This window comes from Terrapene carolina, unplaced genomic scaffold, assembly GCF_002925995.2.
Source record: "Terrapene carolina triunguis isolate 2854851 unplaced genomic scaffold, T_m_triunguis-2.0 Scaffold234, whole genome shotgun sequence".
Taxonomy (NCBI): domain Eukaryota; kingdom Metazoa; phylum Chordata; order Testudines; family Emydidae; genus Terrapene; species Terrapene triunguis.
In genome coordinates this window covers 6,057,589-6,077,625 of record NW_020664585.1, presented here as the reverse complement: position 1 = coordinate 6,077,625, position 20,037 = coordinate 6,057,589, and the positions used below count along the sequence as shown (strand labels likewise).

The 20,037-nt window shown below is 37.9% G+C and overlaps 1 protein-coding gene across 1 annotated transcript in view; it reads left to right on the top strand.

The window, feature by feature from the left end:
* KNTC1 (kinetochore associated 1) overlaps positions 1–20,037 on the top strand; it is a 75,732-nt gene that overhangs the window by 41,395 nt on the left and 14,300 nt on the right. The window contains exons 34-52 of the mRNA XM_026656929.1: positions 1,878–2,167; positions 3,181–3,353; positions 3,562–3,659; positions 4,737–4,878; positions 5,703–5,759; positions 7,706–7,869; positions 8,494–8,598; positions 11,006–11,134; positions 11,680–11,796; positions 12,261–12,370; positions 12,604–12,814; positions 13,421–13,510; positions 13,886–14,057; positions 14,470–14,528; positions 14,685–14,901; positions 16,951–17,024; positions 18,268–18,478; positions 18,586–18,695; positions 19,424–19,470. Of these exons, the coding sequence (XP_026512714.1) occupies positions 1,878–2,167; positions 3,181–3,353; positions 3,562–3,659; positions 4,737–4,878; positions 5,703–5,759; positions 7,706–7,869; positions 8,494–8,598; positions 11,006–11,134; positions 11,680–11,796; positions 12,261–12,370; positions 12,604–12,814; positions 13,421–13,510; positions 13,886–14,057; positions 14,470–14,528; positions 14,685–14,901; positions 16,951–17,024; positions 18,268–18,478; positions 18,586–18,695; positions 19,424–19,470 (2,576 nt within the window). The remainder of the gene's footprint in view (positions 1–1,877; positions 2,168–3,180; positions 3,354–3,561; positions 3,660–4,736; positions 4,879–5,702; positions 5,760–7,705; positions 7,870–8,493; positions 8,599–11,005; positions 11,135–11,679; positions 11,797–12,260; positions 12,371–12,603; positions 12,815–13,420; positions 13,511–13,885; positions 14,058–14,469; positions 14,529–14,684; positions 14,902–16,950; positions 17,025–18,267; positions 18,479–18,585; positions 18,696–19,423; positions 19,471–20,037) is intronic.

The following is a 20,037-nucleotide window of genomic DNA, read 5'->3' as shown; positions in this document are numbered from 1 at the left end:
GGTGTGATTCTTACTAGACAGGAAGTGTGGTCTAATGGACAGAGCACATTAATGGTACAATTTGAAATGGTCCTACATTAAAGAACATCAGGGAACTTTTATTGTGCACCAGCTGGGTCGCAGGGTCTACATGGACCTATTCATGCACAACGCATTAATGTGCTTTAGAAATCACACCTCCATAATGCGCATTGCCATGTTGTGTAGACAAGCCCTTAGTGGTGTTGATGTTCATCGTTACTTTTGTGGCATGCTCCAAGCTAGTCACTGCCTTGTTAGCACTGACTTGCCCAAAGCCATGCAGTGAGTCATTTGCAGAGTTGGGATGCTTTTATATTTTTATGGGTTTAATTGTTTGTTTTATTATAATAGGTTTATATTAAAGTAGTTTGGCTGTAACACAAGGGACCTACAGGCCATATCCTGCATGTTGAGCTAAGGCAAAGTTAGCATACATAGGTTTGGGACTAGGTAAATAGTAATAAGTTAAGCATAAGGTTCATATATGGCTGTAACCTTTAACTTAAATAGATATGCAGGTTGGCATAGGGGGCTTTCCGAAGTTCATGTCCTCTGTAAATCACAGCTACACCACAAGGTACACAAAACAGGTACACCACAAGGAAAGAACCAAAATAACCGGAAAAACAAAAATAACAAATGTAAAAATAATTCAATGTTATTAATATGTATGTATATGTTATGAATACGTACAAACATACCTGCCTATAAAATAAGTGTACCCCAATATTTCGGTGGGTAAGAAAACTAAGTTTGGACATGGAAGAAGGGCTCAAGCACCCACGCCCTATAAGAGGGGTGACCCACCATGCCAAGGAGGTGTCTAAGCTGCTGCTGCTTCTAAGTTTTTTGTTTTTCTGAGCTTCAGAGCTTGTTTACTAAGTTTTTTCTAAGCTCCAAGCTTCTTCGTTCTTAGCTTATTAGTCTGTTAGTTTTAATTTTAAGTTTTAAGTCAGTCAGTTAGTTAAGTCAAATTCTAAGTTAGCTTCAATAGCTTTTGCTCTCTAGCTTCTTCTAAGCTCTGTATCTCCCACTCAAAAAATGAGAAACCAGAGGCAAGGCTGGTCCTTTGACTCTTATCACCAGGTCATGAAGAAAGGGTGTAAGTATATTAATCAAAAGCTTTATAGTATATCATATGTATCTTTAGAATAATAGTACTGCATTTGTAACTCTAATTATTTTACCATTTAATTACTATTTAATTACAATTCCGTTTATCCCAATAAAAGTCTTTAAGAAATATTGGTCCCAGTGTGAGCGTCCTGTCATACCCCGAGGGTCTTTTGCATACTCTGTGTAGCCTGATTCTGGGACAAGAACTTTATTGTCTTCTGATTAGATTAATTGGCGAGCCTATAACCCATACTGTCCAAATTAAGAATATTAACCTCCTAAATCAGACAACACTAGTAATATATTTAAACTATCAAGAAACAATATCATCTTGCCAGTTCTCACTTCACTGATCCAAAAATCTGATAATCTTGCCAAAAATCCTAATAATTCCACCCACTTCTCAGCAAAGATGTTCTAATAGTGCGGTAATGTTGCATATTACCAAGAATTGATTACCTTTTGCATAGTAGACTGCAGTATATTTGATCTATTAGGAAGTATTACATAGTTAAAACACTTTTTGATGCAATCTCTTTTATTTTGTTTGTTTTGGTTTCATACTAATTAGCTATATTTTTTAATCTACAGTGGGTTTTCTAGTGACCAATGTGAACTAGTAAACTCTATTTTGTGATCAAATTCATCTGTGAATGAGGGAACCAGTGTAAAAACTTTAAACAAAACAAATTTCTAAAGTAAGTTACATGAATAAGAAGGTTCTGTACTTTTTGTTGCAGGAGGATTTTGATATCTTTATTTCAGTCAAGGATTATGGGAATCCTTTGTTGATGTCTCAGCTCCTTGAAGAGCACATAAAAGCCTATGAAAGTATCCGATCCATGGCAAAATCTAGAAAAGTGCAAGCAACGAATTCCAAAGATGATAGTAAAACAAAGAACCGTTCCACTGAATCAAGACTTTACAAACTAGCTTTGCTTCTGCAAACAACAGAGCAAGAGTTGGGGACAAAGGTGGCACTGAGGTCATTAGATGCTGGAAAAATTGAAGAGGCACTAAAGATATGCAGGTAAAATTTCAGAAGAGTTTAGGACTGGTTAGTATTAAAGTAAGAAGAAGTAGGCAGTAAACTATTTCTGGTACTCTGCAATAGCTGGTAGCTGTAATGCACAGGCAAGATTGACTAGAGGGAAGAGGAGCCACACAGCCGATCCACTTAAGCAATATACTGTGTTGCGTAGAAGGCTGCAAGAGTAGGTTCACCTTGGATTGTTTGGTGTCTCCCAGTGTGTTTTTCCATAACTTGGTTATTAATGCCATCCTCTTTACTAAGGCTAGGTCAACACTAAAAAGTTAAGCGATGTAGCGACATAGTTAAGTTGACCTAACCCCCAGCATAGACAATGCTAGGTCAACAGAAGAATTCTTCCATCAACCTAGCTACCACCTCTCTGGGAAGTGAATTAACTACAGCAACAGGAGAACTCCTTTCCTCCCTGTAGAGAGTATCTACACAAGCCCTACAGCAGCGCAGCTGCAGCATTTCTGGTGAAGATAGCCTAAGTAAAGGATCTCAGTAACACAGCTGAGCGAGTGTGTGTATTTTAATTCTAGCAATTGAATACTGTTGTACTGGATGAAGAATCATTCAAGTAGACAATATTAGCCAGCCACTATATATAGCTGAGCTTCTTGAGTCCCAGGAATACATCCAAACCCTAAGCTATCCTGCCTTCGGTAGCTGAAACTCTTTGATCAGCATACCTGTTTAGTTAGGGCCCTCAGTTACTTTTCAGTTATCTTCCTGAAAGTGGCACAAAATGGAAGTTAAACTAAAATAATTTATAACTAATTTCACAACAGACTGTAGTTGTATACAAGGTAAGCACTAGTTGTCCTTTTTCTTGCATATCAGTTTATTCAGTTTTCAGGCCCAGCAGCATCACCTATTGGTGAACTAATTTACTTAAATGTTGTTGGATTAATATATATTCCTCAAAAGAAAGACAAGTTGATTTTTATCTTAAATAAAAATCTAGCATAAATTTCCCCCCCCTTTTTTTTTCTTTTCTTTTCATTAAGAGATTTATATGAACATCACTGTAATGAACAAACAGGGAAGTTGCTGTTTTTAGCTTGTCAAAAGCTTTGTCATATGTTGGGAGCTGATGTTCCAATGATCACACCTAAAGAACTGAACTTTCCAGCAGTGATAAACGAGATGGCATGCCAAGCAGCTACAATATGCAGTCCAGGTAATCCAGTATCATAGTTTCTTATTTGTGTTCATGTTGGAAAGTAGATTTTCAGACAAATCACTTTTCTATGAAATATGAAAACAAAAAGTGAATTTCTATGCATGCATACCTCTGTAAAAATGGGTGACACCAAATGGTGATTTTCTTTATAATAGAGAATATATGACTTACATAAAAGAATGACAATAACTTTAATTTCTCACAGCTCTGTTATTAGATTCTCTGGAGCTATGTAAATATACATTGGCTGCTAAGGAAATTTACGGGCAATGCCAAATAGAAAACTATGGATTTATAGCAAAGGTAACATCTTCAGATTTGAACAATTTGATGCTTTAATTTTTTCTTTTATAGTGGTTTATTAAATATTCACTGTTTGTGCATCTTTGTCAACTTGCTGAGGAATACCCAATGATAGGTGCTAATTAGCTACTGCCATCCAGACCAAAATGATATTATCAGCTCCTCTGCCTCATGTCTCCTATATCTCAGAACAAAAGCTATTGTATCTTATATTATGTATCTTGTGTTCCCAAAACATCTGTTTGTGTACCATTATTAATACTCTTAATGTAATGTCTATTAATTTCTGTTGCCAAGACAGCTTGAAATCATAGAACACTGATTCTGAAAAATCTTTTACAAAAAAGTGGTGAGGTTGTACAATGATATCTATATGGGTGTGTGGGTGGTGGGTTTTTTGATAAATACATGTAGAATTTGGAGACACTCCCATCAGTTAACAACTTTAAGGTACCATTCAAGAGTTTGACCTATCCCTTTGTTACTGTTTTTTGTTGTTTGTTGATAGCCAACAGCAGTTTGGGCTGCGAAAAATGTAAGGATCTTACAGTATAACTAGCATAGACCAAACAGGTGGAACAAATAAAGGCACTTGTGGCCCGGTGCAAAACTCACTGAAGTCAATGGGAATCTTTGCACTGACTTTAATGAGCTTTTGATTAGCCCCTGATTTGGGATCTGAGTCCAATCTTAAATGGTTAATTTTCAGTTCCATTTAGTTCTTGTGAAAACTAGTATTAGAAAATGCAGCTGTTCTCTGGAATGCTAACAATAAATGAATACACTTTAATGCACTGTTTTTAAAAGCCAAATTAAAAAATGTCTCCCTTTCAACATTAGTGGGCGTTATGCTCACATAAGAAGAATGTCTTTCATTCCCAGTGCCCAGCAAAAATAAGTATCTTGAGGACACATTTTCAAACATGAGCATCTTTTCTTCCTGAATTTGGAAACTTGATCTGTAATGTCATGCAATTTATTAGTTTTACAATTATACATACTTTTTAGCTGATCCCTTTATGGAATTTCACGAACATTTTATTTCCTGTTCATATTTTTTGCAATGTGTTAATTTAGGCAGCATCTTTTGGAGCTGATAAGGATCCTTATGAAGAATGGACTTATGATGATTTCTTTAGTGAAGATGGGATAGTTCTTGATCCACAGATGGCGCTCCCAGTTGCATATGAAACTATTTCTTCCCTTGTGCCTATTGCTGGTAACCTTTTTTCCTTAATGTTATGAGTTAGTGTACAGTCTTTATCCCATTTCATATTAAACTGTTTTTAGGTAGGAATTTAAATAATTCAGTACACAATTTTTTTGAAACCGATATCATTCCCCAAGCTTCCCCATCACATAGTTTTTTGATAACTTCAGCAATTATGAATAGACATTTGTATTGTATTAGGTTTTGTCAAGAGACTTGTATTTTCAGTTATGCATCAGAAACACTGAATATTCTACAACTATTTCTTGTGTAGAATGGTAAATATACACTTTCATTTTCTTAATATTTCATTGTACAAATATTTCATTGTTTTCTAAATATTTCATTTTTTATCTATAAGCATTCTTGGATAGGGTCAGATCTATTTATAAATGATATGCTAATTGACTAGTAAGCTAAAAATCAAACTTTCTGAGTATGAAGGAAATTGTGTTTGGCTGTGGTGGTTTTTGTTTTTGTTTTTTCCCTCACATGGGAAAATGTTTGAGATCTATAGTCCCGTCCGGGCAAAGGAATTTACACACAGCTCCTGCAGGGTTAATGGAAACTATCTGTTTATATTTCTTCAGGCAGAGATGAGAAAATGGTTCCCCGTTACGAAGTAACATCCAGTTATACACAAGAAAATCACAGAAAAGATCCTAACTCTCTGTCAGAACGGGGCACTAATTTAATTATAACATAACATAATTATTTATCTAGCTTTATTTTTGTATTGGTTTCAGAGTATAATATTTTAATAGTAATTTCCAATGTTTATAACTTTGCTAAGATCTTAGTGCACTGCTCACAAATATTTGTCTTATTTGCAGATAACAAGATGTATCCTTTGGACTCTGTAAGCTTGGCAAACTGTCCATTTATTAAAGGTACTGTGAAGACCTATTAACAGCACAAGAGTAAAATACTTTAAAATGTTACTAAGTGTTTAATTTAATCCCACAAAAGCAAGAATATATCTATTTAATGCTAAATAATTGGTTAAGACTTCCCACTAATATGGAATTTTTACACCCATACATCGTCACAACCCTCTATTATAAACTACAGCTGGACCACTTAAAAACAGTGCACAACACAGCTTTTAATTTAGTTACCGGTACTGCCTGCAGGGACTATATTGTACCTGTGCTCTAGAGATTGCCCTTCCTTCTGTTTTATTGCTTGGTGTTAGTTTTGACCTATAGAGCTCCGCATAGTAGACAATCCTCTGCATCTTAGAGAACCCATCGCTTCATGTCTTATTCCAGCAGCTGATCAACTTGGGTGCTTGAGCTGCCTATCTTTAGCTAGTTTTTATCTGGGAACAGGGTGTTCTTAGTGGAAGGTCCATTATTAATTATTATTATTATTATTATTATTATTATGCATTACAATAGTGCCTCAGGGCCTTGTTGCAGGCCCTGTACAAACACACCTGCCTGCTCTGAAGAGTTTACATTCTAAATGGACAAGACAGGCAAAAGGTGAGAAAGAGGAATAACATACAAGTAGAAGATGGGAAACTGCAGTACAGACAGCCTAAGCAACTTGTTTACCATGTAGGAAATTTGTAACAGAACTGTGAATTGAACCCAACCTATCCTGAGTTCCAATCCAGTACTTTAACCACAAGATGAGCCTTCATCTCTCATTCTTGAATATGAATCGTACCCCTGCCTCCCTCAGTTATCTTACAGGGTACGTTACAAAGCTATACACTTCTCCAGGGATGGGTTGAATGTGGATGAGTGGGTTGAAGATGGAAGGGTTTTATTTGTATAGTTGAACCTCAGAGTTACGAACACCAGAGTTACCAACTGACCAGTCAGCCACACACCTCATTTGGAACCGGAAGTACGCAATCAGGCAGCAGCAGAGGGACGCTCACACAAACAAAAAAGCAAATACAGTTCAGTACTGTGTTAAATGTAAACTACTAAAAAAAAAAAAAAGGGGGGGGGGAAAGCCACATTTTTCTTCTGCATAGTAAAGTTTCAAAGCTGTATTAATTCAATATTCAGTTGTAAACTTTTGAAAGAACTATAACATTTTGTTCAAAGTTAAGAACATTTCAGAAGAACCTCCATTCCCGAGGTGTTTGTAACTCTGAGGCTCTAATGTATGTATCTAGCACTTTTGGACAGGCCCATTTGTATATATCTAAAATGAATATAACTCTCTAAAAATGGACCTTACATACAGATTGAACAAGAAGATTGACATAATACAACTCTATGGTAACCCACACAAGAGTGTTCTTGAAACAGAAAAGCTATCGTCTAATACTATACTAAGGAGGCAACATGGTCCAGTGGATAGGGCACTTGATTGGAAGTCAAGAGACCTGTATCTGCCACTCACCTGCATGCCTTGGGCAGATAATTTTTACTTTTATGCGCCTGAGTTTCCTCATCTGTAAAATGGAGAAAATGTTACTAACCTTCCAAGCACTTTGAGTTACAGATGACCAGCTAATTAGTAGTAATAATACCCTGTAGGTCATTTCATAGAGAAGAGAAGAGAACTGTTCAGAAAAGACTGATTGTCTCTGCCAGAGTCCACAGCTGACAAACAACATCTGATTGTTAAACTAAAGAGGATTTTTTTATTAAGGCATTAACTTCTGAACATCAAGTTTGTAAAGGAGGCTAAAATTGACCTACCAATATCATCTGCACCATTATCATTATTTTTTTAACAAAGAATACCTTAATGTGGAGAGAGAGAGAGAAATCAGCCTTCAATGTAAATTTCAAGAACTTAATTAGACTTGGCATACAAGTTTCCTTAATATATACGCTAATCATTTTCTTTCTGGTGAAACATTCCATAGGACAGAACCTCCTGTTGCCAGTCAAAACGCCCATCTGTGCACTGCTTCAGAATCTAATGGAATGCAGTCAGTGTGAGTTAGCCTTGCACCTAACAGTCTGTCTGTTTGGATCCTGTCTTCAGCACTGTGTATCAAACAACATGGATATGTGCCTGGGTGAGAAGGTATGGACAAAACCTATGCTGAATTTCACTGAAAGTAAATTTACCAAATATGGCTGAGGAATAGGTATTGAGATGAACTTCTAGTGAGAGGATGTGTATCACATCACCATCTGATGATCTGTTTAGTTGCCTGTGTGAAACAAGCTGGTGGTCTCCCCTTCTAGTGGACAGTGGTTTCACATTGCAAAACCACTATCCTAACTGGGACTCTTGAGAGACTCTTTAGGGAGACCAGGGGTTGAATGGGTGTTGATAACAAATATACCCTGCCACTATCTTCCCTCTTCTGAGGTGGCTTCTCTTTTCCATCAGGGTTGAGGGATATTGCCATAGGATGGTGAGGGGAACAGTGCAGGTTACACTATCCAAACTACATCCTTCTTCTGGATAAACAGAGGACTTCTGTGTTCAGTGCTCTGTCTGAAATGTTTCTCAAGCATTGAATTCACTCTGAAAATATAACAATTTAGTTGCAAGATGACAGGTTTCAGAGTGGTAGCCGTGTTAGTCAATGTCTCTTAAGTGACAAAAAAAAGTAGTAATTTGAAAAAGTGATTTTTTTTTTAACCCTTAACAGTTACTTTCCTGTCTGCCTTTTTTTTTTTTTAATTTTTTTTTCAATAGTTACATGATGGCAAAATGCTAGCTGATGCCAAAAGCTTTCTTATTGCTATGAAACAAAAGTCCACTTCAGTGATTGTCGCTGCTGTCCTGGCCTTATTACACAAGGTAAGCATACTGTAAGGTAAGCATACAGGGCAAACTGGTTGAAACTATAGTAAAGAACAAAATTGTTAGACACATAGATGAACATAATTTGTTGGGGAATAGTCAACATGTTTTTTGTAAAAGGGAAATCATGCTTCACCAATCTATTAGAATTATTTGAGGGGGTCAACAAGCATGTGGACAAGGGGGATCCAGTGGATATAGTGTACTTAAATTTTCAGAAAGCCTTTGACAGGGTCCCTCACCAAAGGCTCTTAAGCAAAATATGCAGTCGTGGGATAAGAGGGAAGGTTCTCTCATGGATTGGTAACTGGTTAAAAGATGGAAAACAAAAAGAAGGAATAAATGGTCAGTTCTCAGACTGGAGAGAAGTAAATAGTGGTATCCCTCAAAGGTCTGTATTGGGCCCAGTCCTATTTAACATATTTATAAATGATCTGGAAAAAGGGGTAAACAGTGAAGTGGCAAAATTTGCAGATGATACAAAACTACTCAAGATAGTTAAGTCCCAGGCAGACTGCGAAAAGCTACAAAAGGATCTCTCAAAACTGGGTGACTGGGCAACAAAATGGCAGATGAAATTCAATGTTGATAAATGCAAAGTAATGCACATTGGAAAACATAATCTCAACTATACATATAAAATGATGGGGTCTAAATTAGCTGTTACCACTCAAAAACGAGATCTTAGAGTCATTGTGAATAGTTCTCTGAAAACATCCACTCAATGTGCAGCAGCAGTCAAAAAAGCAAACCGAATGTTGGGAATCATTAAGAAAGGAATAGATAATAAGACAGAAAATATCATATTGCCTCTGTATAAATCCATGGTACACCCACATCGTGAATACTGCGTGCAGATGTGGTCATTCCATCTCAAAAAAGATATATTGGAATTGGAAAAGGTTCAGAAAAGGGCAACAAAAATGATTAGGGGTATGGAACTGCTGCCGTATGAGGAGAGATTAATAAGACTGGGACTTTTCAACTTGGAAAAGACGACTAAGGGGGGATATGATAGAGGTCTATAAAATCATGACTGGTGTGAAGAAAGTAAATAAGGAAGTGTTAGTTACTCCTTCTCATAACACAAGAACAAGGGGCCACAAAATGAAATTAATAGGCAGCAGGTTTAAAACAAACAAAAGGAAATATTTTTTCACACAACGTACAGTCAACATGTGGAACTCCTTGCCAGAGGATGTTGTGAAGGCCAAGACTATAACAGGGTTAAAAAAAGAACTAGATAAATTCATGGAGGATAGGTCCATCAATGGCTATTAGCCAGGATGGGCAGGGATGGTGTCCCTAACCTCTGTTTGCCAGAAGCTGGGAATGGGCGACAGAGGATGGATCACTTGATGATTAACTGTTCTGTTCATTCCCTCTGGGGCACCTGGCATTGGCCACTGTCAGAAGGCAGGATACTGGGCTAGATGGACCTTTGGTCTGACCCACTATGGCCGTTCTTATGTATACAGAAAGAACCATTGCATGGGGCATTCCTGTCTCTGATTTGAGTTCTGAGAAACCCCCCTCTAGCCAATTTTTGTCACTCCATGTCCCTCTCTTCTGAAGAATACTAGAGGGCTCACTCCAGAGCCTCACTATTGCATTCTTTTATTACTTCTTCACTCCCACATGTAGGCTGTACAGGCCCCAACTGAGCATAGTATCAGCTTTAAATGATGAGGTTGGTCTTGTGGTTAAGGCACTTGACTGGGAATCAGGAGACCTGGAGACTTGGTTTCAGTTCCCAGTTCTGCCACAGGCATCTAATGTTACCTTGGGCAAGTCACTTAATATTTTCGCCTCAGCTCCCCATCTGTAAAGAGAGAGAATTAGTATTCCCATTCTTTGGCTGTTTTGTCTATGTAGATTGTAAGAGGGAGGCCTGTCTCTTACTATGTGTATGTACAGTGATTAGTTCAATGGGATCTGATCTCATTTGGAGCCCTCAGGTGCTATTGAAATAAAATAATAATGGCATGTATGATTTATATGCATTCTCTATCCTTATTTACTGTACTTTTCATTTTAAGTGATCTTTTTCTCTTATTTCTAAAAACCTTCTTAAATTGAATCAAGGTTTTAAAAGGCTACCTGTGAATCCAGTAATGTACAGTTATACAACAGTGTCCAGTTATACAAAAGTCTGTTGGGCCTTTAAGACTAGTAACCAGCATTTTATTAAATTTACTTCAGTAATAATCCTTTTGCTTTTTAGGAATAAACTTGGAAAGCACTACTGTATCTTCCCTACTAAATTATAAAAATCTTATTTTCTAACTTAACTAAAAGGCCCAATAGACCTTTGTATAACTGGACACTCGATATGTATAACAACTGGACATTTATTTAACTGGCAGTTTCTAAAGTATGCTTATTGTGGATTTAATGTCTGTAGGTTTTCAACTGTCGTCTGATAGATCATAACCTGGCATTGGGTTACTGCACAATTTTGCCCCAGGAAGATATGTTTGAAAAACTCTGGAATGTCATAAACAACACAAGGCAAAATTACAACAAAATTCTGGTAAGCCTGAAAAGGCAGTATACTTATCTTGGCATATACATACTATTAAAGTGCTGCTTGGAGATGTTAACTACATAGTGTAGCAGGGCATTAGAGTTGCCCTCACTAAGGTTTGAAAGTGTTCTGGAGAAATTTGAAATAAGCTTGCACCTGCAATAATTTAAAGGGGAAAAGTCTTCCAGGCAGTAATTTTAAAGAATGGAATGGGCCTTGAGGTAAGGAAGAAGGGAAGGATTAAAAGATAACAAGGCAATGGGGAAAGAGAAGGAAAGAGTGACAGAGAATATGTGTATTTTAAAAAAACTCAGTTATGTTTTAGGAGTTTCTAGTGACATCTCATTCTGTCTGAACTCTGTTCTTAATGTGAAGAAGAGGAGGTAATGATGATTATTCTCATTTTCCAGATTGGGAAATTGAAACACAGAAGTTATGGCTTCCACAAGGTCATGCAATGACCTGGATTTCATGATTTCCAGTTTTCTAGCCACTAGACCATGCTTTTCATTCACACCTTTTTTTTGTTTTGTTTTGTTTTGTTTTTTAAGGCAGTAGCTCTGGTTGGAGCGCAGCTTGCTAGTCACTATGGTGAAGCAGGAGAGAGACAAAAATTCAAGGAATTAATTATTGATGCAGAGTGGGGTATCCAGCTTGGTAAACTTGGTGTGAGTATACTTTTAAATGTTTTAATCAGTTACATTCTTAATTTAAAATGCCAATGTGGTTTTATGAGAGAGAGTTTTTTCATATTTGTTGGAGTTCACTTAAGAGCAGTTTCTTGACAGTTAAATTAAAAAAAAAATTTTTTTTAATTTCCTGATTTTCATGGACACACATCATTCAGGATGTGCACTGAACTTAAATTTGTGGTAAATTTACCACCTTGAAGGATCCATGCAAGAATCTTGCTTAAATACTTTGCTGAATGGGGCCCATAGTAATGAGGTTCTAGCACCACCACTTCTGGAGCTCAAACAAACATCCCTATGTTATAGAGGGAGAACAGAAGTTAACGGTTGGAATAGAAGAGTGCAAATGAGTAGTACCAAGCATATTGAAAATAATTCCTTGATTGTGAAAGAATATTTGAAGCACCATTACTAGACTACCCCTTTTTTTGTATCTGCAGATTTCTTTCCAGACTGTATTTAGGCAGCCATCAATAAGAAAGAAAGAACTCATAAGAACCCTGGTACAGAATCCGAATGTAGACACAGACCTTATATTGAAATACTGCAGGTAATATCTGAAGCAAGTCAAAATTGTGTTATTGCTGCCATAATAAGTAATGTGTTTATATGATTCTGTTTCAGTTTAAATATCGGCTGTTTATGAATAAACAAACTCGAAAAATAACTATCCACCTTCGTAAAATGCAGTATGAGTAATTCTGGCTGTTGTGAATTTCTTCATAATGAAATCCACACCCTAATCATATTGATTTAAAATGAAAACATTTTCTCCCGTTTCAGAACTTTCATGTTGGACAGTGATGCAGCACTGCAGCTTTGCATTGAAACACTCCTTCTCCAGAGTGCTAATGCAAATCAAGTTGAAGGAGACTCTGCAGGGGATACTGTGAAGCAGCCTCATTCCACACTACTGGCCAAATCAGTAAAAATAATTCCTTTACTGAAAAGCACAAAAGACCTGGTCATTAGCCTCAGTGGAATACTGCACAAGGTAAAACAATTACAAAGGATGCATGTCACTTCAAACACTACTTTCATAGCTATCCTCTCACTCTGATGAATGTGGCTATCATTTATTAGATAGCTATAAAGGAATCTTAAGAACTACATTTAGATCTTTGTTACTACTGTTAATGTTTTGTTAGTTTAATTAAGAAAATACTACAAGAGACAATGTGTTAGTCAGAGTTTCCTCTTTCTTTTTTTTTCTCTCTCTCCCCCCCCCACTCCCTTCTCCCTATTGATTGAAAATAAAACAAAAAAAACCTAGAAATTCTTCAAAAGTTTCAATTAAAAATATACATCTATTTGAGTGTATCCCGGGAGCCTACTCTCTCCTCTTCTTTCTGATTGTTCATTACTGACATAATTTGGCCTCTCTGGAATGCCATGACCACTTTATGAGGTTTTGAGATTATGGTATGAGTAGTGATCTAATTTTCCAGAATGGAAGTAATAAATGCCAGAAGTAAATAAGAAGGTGCTTTGAAGCACTCGGGTTCTTCATCATTATGCCTATTTAGTTGAAAATAAAATTTGAAAAACCATGAAGATTGAATTTGAATCCGTTCTTTTCTTGTTTTGTTTCTTGGAACAGCTTGATCCATATGACTATGAAACTATAGAAAATGTACTGAGAGTGATACAAAGAGCTGATGAAAATAGCACAAGTATCCAGCTTAACCAGGTACAATTAAAAATAAGCAACTGTTACTTTCTTTACAGCCTCTAGCTCAGTCTTTGTTTATTTGTATAGATTTAAACTAATTCAAACACAGATTCTTGCATTACTCCATTTGCCTAATTCCATTGGCATCAGTTGGAGTTGCATGTTTGTACAGAGGGCAAAATGGATGCAACTAAATAATGAAGTGTAGCTGTTTCTCAGCAAAGGCTCACAAGAGGGAGAAAAAACACTATAGCTATACAGGAATTGTGGCAAAAAATATATACCCAAAACTTGTGAGCAGATGTTGAGACTGGTTTTTTACTTCAGAAAAATAAGTAGTTATGTAACTTTTCTTCCTGTTTTTTTTTTTTTTTTTTTTTTTTTTCCTTCTAGGCTTTGAGCTTATTGAAACACCTGGAATCCTATAAAAGAACTTCCCCTCCTGTGGATCTGGAACACCAATATATTTTAGAGCATGTGATTTCCCTGTCTCCAGCTGCTCAAACCAGGCTGCCTTTTCATTTGATATTCTTTAGAACCACGCAGTGTTTCTGGAGTATTATATGTACGATCAGTATTCTAGCTATCTATGTATATATTGTACTCATTGTACTATCTGCAAGCCTCACAGATGTACCATCTTTAATGTATTTATCCTTCCAACACTCCTAGGAAGCACTGTTGCCCCCATTTTACAGAGGGGGAAGCTGTGGCACAGAGAAACTAAGGGTCATTTGATTGTAGTGGAGCTATGACAATTTATACCAACAGAGGACCTGCCCACAAGTGACCTATCCAAGGTTACACAGGGAGTGTTTAAAGGAGGATGGAATTTACACCCTAATCAGAGAACCATCCTTCGTCTCATCAATAGATTCCTACATTTAGCAAAAAACTTAAATTACTTCATTTCTTAGGGGGAAATTATATTGGGACAGGGTGACTTTTTGTAGATCATTGTCTGATTTTTCTTACAGCTGCAGAGCTTACTGAGGAGTCCTTCCCATCTCTTCTCTTGATTTCCAAACTAATGAAGGTACGGCTGTGCCTCTGTCTAGGGAGATTTTTATTTCAGAATCATTCATTCTTTTCCTGTGGGAAAAATGCATTTTTTTTCTTTTGAGTGTTGTTGGCCTCACTGTATACATGTCAGACTTAATCAAATTTTAACCTGCACCCGATACTCTTCTAGGTTTCACTGGATACCCTATACATGTCTGCAGCCAGGCATGTCTTTGAAAAAAAATTGAAGCCAAAAGTATTTGAACTGACAAAAGCTGGATGTTCATCAGTGATTAACAAGGAAACTACTAAAACTGTGCAAACCATTCAATCCTACCTGCTATCTATAGTTAATCCAGAATGGGCTGTAGCTATTGCTCACAAGATTGCACAAGAACTTCCAACAGGTATGGTGTGCATGTGTTTGGGGGTTTTTTTGTTTTGGGTTTGATGGGGATTTGGGGTGGGGGGGAGTGAGATGGGCAACTTTCTAGTTTTGCTTCTAACAAGCATTTTTGTGTAGCATTTTTGGAGACTAACCTACATCTAGCCTCCCCAAATAATTTGCCATTTTTGTTCCTAAACCTAGTTTGGGCAAAATGGAAAGATGCCAGTTGCTGAATATAGGTGGAGGTGATGTTTTACATGTTTATTTGTTAATAAACATTTATGTTGTCATGCCATAACTTTGCATGGCACTTCAACGGTTTTGTTTGTTTTTTAACCGTGTTTCAAACCTGTCAATGTGATGACCCCACTGAATGAAGTAGGTCCAGCTCCCCTCTGCCAGAGCAGGTGCCCCCATTTGGTCAATTGAGAGGGCAGGCAACACCTGGCGGTTGTAAAGGATCAGGGAGAGATCCAATGAGGGGAAATCCTTGAAGGAAGTCAGGAGAGGGAGTCCTAGTGAGTCAGTGCTGACTGGTTCAGACAAAAAGCGTTGATGATTGCTACCAGGAGACTGAAAGGTACCGGAAGGAAGTAGAAAATGTTTCCTGGGGGAAAGGCTGAAGTCAGGAGAGCAGCAAGAGGGATTTGTTGCTGGCACCCCCAAGCTGGAGAGCCAGGGGAGCAGTGGAGGAGCCTACCTGCTGACCTCTGTTGGAGAGCTGGTCCCAGAGGACCCATGAGAGGGCCAGAGGAGTGAGGGATGCTCTCCTGGTAAAGATGATCTCCCAGCAGAGAGCCTAAGGGGGTTCTTGCAGGGAGGAGCAGGGTTGTGTTTCATCTGGAAGGGCTAGGATGGCTGTCCTGAAAGTGGGAAGGAAGTGAATGGACAAGGCCACCTAGGTGTGGCAGAAGACATCAGGGTTCCGCAAAGATGCTTCCCAGAAGGGATGTTGTGAGGCTTCCCTCTGGGAAGAGCGGGAGTATACTCCAGCTGAAAGGGCTGGGGTGGCTGTCTTGGTATAAGGTTGGGAGAAGACTTACGGAGTTAAGGGCTGTGGTGGAGAGTTGGGGTGTGGTGAGAGACACCAGGGTTGTGTGTTTTATGTACTGTTCAGACTATCCTGGGGGATGATTAGGGAGAGCAGAGACTGCTAGGAATGAGCAGAGTCCTGGGATCTGGCACTGAGCCTCCAGCTAGGAAGGGCTGGGAGTAGTCTGCTAAGGAGAGACCCTGAACAAGCAGGGGAATGACAGCTCTCCAGGCAGAAAAGTCTAGGAGTAGGAAGAGGAACATTTGTTTGTGGGGCTGTAATTTGGGACTTTGAGTTCTCATTTGAGTTTATTTTCTGTAAATAAACCCGGGCTCCCAGGATGGGTATTTTGACCACAGAAAAAGTAGTCTGTGTAAGGGGCCCTGAAGGAGTGAAACAAGGCAGGATGTCGTAGAGTGACCTCTGATCCTAAGAGTCTTCAACATAAATGCGACTAGTCAAAGAAAAGGGGTAGAGAAAAAAGGGACAAGGGTTACACAAATCACTGAGTCTTATTTGTGTTCTGATATTTTGAAGTCAAGACTGAGGTGAAGTGGCAAAGGCAGAAGTGGGAAGCAAAGTGAAAAGTTACATTTTGGGAAGAGTTAGAGACTTATCTTGCTATTAAATTTCTGTTAGGTTAGGGTTGTTCATAGGATTTAAACAAGTATAAGGCTAAAAAGCTAAAATCTGGTACTGGTTACTTACCAGAGTAATTTCAAGTCATAGTTTTTAGAGTCTTGAAAGTAAATATTCCAGCAGCCCTAAAGTGTTAAACCAATGAACTTGCTTCTCATTTATGTTTTAGCTATACATGTAAGATAATTTTCCATCTTTTCTTGCTAAGGAAAACTGACTGAAAACTCGATCAAGAGAACCTTAACAGTTAGCTTGTAAACATTTTCTTAATATTCTAAACTAGATGCTTTTGCACCCCAAGAGAAGGGACCAAAACATTTTAAACAGGTTACTCTATGTACCGTAGAAGGGATTTATGAAAACATATTTATTATTCTTTACTGTTTTCTTTTTAAGGGCCTGACCAGATTCAGGCATTGAAATTCTGTCTCTATTTAGCTGAGAAATGGCTAACGAATACTACAACCAAGGTAATGACACCAGAGCCACAGGACATACCTGAATATATAGAGATGATGATTTTTATGTTTTTTGTTTTGTTGTAATTTGGGTTATAAAGTGTGCATCATATCAAACCACCAAAGACTTTTTTCATTCAAATAAAAAAAAAAAAAACCCTACAGTATAAAGAATAAAACCCTTTTTATATAAAGTGCACCAATGGAAAGTGACTGACTGGAAAAAATGGCATCTACTACAGAATTACTCTCTGTCCAATTGTCATTTATCTGTTATTTCTTAACAAATATGGGTTATGGGTTGATTTTTTGTCTGTTGGGGGGGGGGAGGGCAGGGGGAAATTCTCATATTTTCCTATTTAACTGCATTTCCTTTGATTAATTTGGTTCCAATTACAGAACCTTTACTGCTGATAGATTCTTTCTAGCATGCACATCCCTAACTCGACTCTCAGATTCCAGGCTGAATTTCTGGGCTGGCAGTTGGGGACAGAGGAGGGAGGGGGAAACTTGCTGTGGAGTCACTGAGACAATGAACATAAAACATCACAGTGAGATTTTTTCGGAGATTCAAATTAGATTAGAGCCACTCTTAAATTGAAGGTTTATTATGCTTGCTAGGCTTATAGCTGAACCCAAGTTTTCTTCAGCTTTATCCAAACTCTTTCCCATAAGGTTGCTTATCTACTATTACATAGTAATAGTCTACTATTATCTATTCTCTACTATTACATAGGGATAGCTCAGTGGTTTGAGCATTGGCCTGCTAAACCCAGGCTTCTGAGTTCAGTCCTTGAGGGGGCCACTTAAGGATCTGGGGCAAAATCAGTACTTGGTCGTGCTAGTGAAGGCAGGGGGCTGGACTTGATGACCTTTCAAGGTCCCTTCCAGTTCTAGGAGATAGGCTGTCTCCATTAATTTAATTTATAATTTATTTAGACATATCACTTTTGCTGGCTTTTCCACAGTGCTCATTATTGTCCATGGACATTGGCAATGAATAATACCATTAAAATCCTTAAACTATTGTTACATCCCTAGCAGCTGCTCCAGAGAGCTGTCTCTCTGCTTGGCACATAAAGGTCTAGAAACTCAGAAGGAAATACTACAAAAGCAATAGGCTTTACACACTAGTTAAATGTTCAACTGTTACATCAGACTGAATGTTATAGTGAATAGTCAACATTGTTTTTCAAGCTTCTAAATGGAAGGAAGTTTATTTAGATTTGTTACAAATGTCACTATTTTGATAAAGGATGAATCGCATGAAAAAGCTGAAGTATTGCTGAAGAAGTTACGTATGCAGTATCAGAGATCAGCCACAGAAACTGTGCTAATAACCCACAAATTAAGCACTGCAGAGCATCTGAAACTTACTGGAAAGCCAGCAAATCTTATTGTTTTACTGTATGAGCACAGCAGCATAAACCAAAGGATTCAAAATCCAACCAACAGAGATTATCCAGGTTAGGAAACTTTCTCTAGTAAATTTCTGAGGGGCAAAATGGATATAATTTACAAATGAATCTTGCTGAGGATTTTTAAAATAAATTTGCATTTTCTATGTATGTAGATATTCATGCAGCAGCTAACGAAATAGCTGAAATTAACAACTTGGATATGAACAAAATCTGGGATAAATTGCTTGAACAATGGCTGTGTCCAAATATACCAACAGATGAAGTAAGTAGGGAATGAGCTTTATATTTTATAGAAAACGATTATTCTCAGCGCTTCACAAACCAGGGTTGTGAGCATTGAGAAGAGAGAGCTGTGCAACGTATCTAAAACAGACTTCAGGCCAACTTCATTTCAATGTCTTTTTTAGGTCTTTCCAATCTATTATGCCTGATAACCATTTGAAATGGCTTTCCTTGTACTCTGTATAGAGATCAGGACCCTCATTCTCTGGTCTGGTTGTTAGTTCTCTTTAGTGCAGATCCCAAGAAAAGTAGGGAATAGTAAAGATGGCTTTACACATCCTTGAGCTTGGAGCCAGCTTGGGGGTAATTCAGCTCCCAGTGCAAGTTAGAGCAGTGTTGGGGTTGATTGTCCAATACTCTGTACTGCATGTCCATCCCAAGCAAATGGATGGACAGGGAGAAGGAATGGGGAACCCTTAGCTTCAACATTCCTTGTCCCCAGAACACCAGCCAGCAAAGTGAGGAGTAATTAGCACTTAATGAAAGGATAGCATATATATTGGAGCAACAAGGTGTAGAGCAGAATAGGAATTGTGACAGAGGCAAAAATTTATTTCCAGTGCTCCTTCTGGGGTGGCACAGCTATGCACAGCCCCTTACACAGGATTTGAATAAAGGCTCAATCTAGCCCTTGAATGATTTTTTCCCCTTCAAAACCTGCAAGTTCAAATAATTCCATAACTACTTTTATCCACTTCTGCTTTATAGAAAACTCAAAGCTTTGGGGATGTACAGGAAGATGAAGAACTCGGGAGGTATATTTGTCTTATGATATATAGTCAGTTTTTGTTAACTTAAGTTTTAATGATTTTTGGCTTCCCAGCAGATAAAACACAATACTGTAGCCCCTAATCAGGCAAAACTCCCATTGGCTATAATGGGACACTGGCTTAGGCAAGGAATGTAGTATTGGGCCCACAGTACTGTTGTGTTTTTAAACATGATCCTGCTGCCCTGCCAAACATCCAGGTGGATGCTGTAAATTAATTGATGATAACGTGCGTAAATGGGCTGTATGTTGGATGTGGCTGAACAGATGGCACTTTCATATAGTTACGTCATTACAAGTTACAGGAGCTAGATTGTTGCCTCTTTAAAACCTGCTCAAAACTAGTTTGTAAGACTACCACATAGTGCAAAATCAGAATGGGCAGTCATTGTTCTCTAAACACCAGGGAAATGGAAAAGCACTATGTTGCACATCTTGTATTATCCCATCTGTATTTTCTCTGACCGTAAGGCTTGAATCTTCAAATACTTATTCCCTCAGGTAGTCTCTTTCGTAATGAAACTACATGTGAGATTAAGCACTATGCATGGAA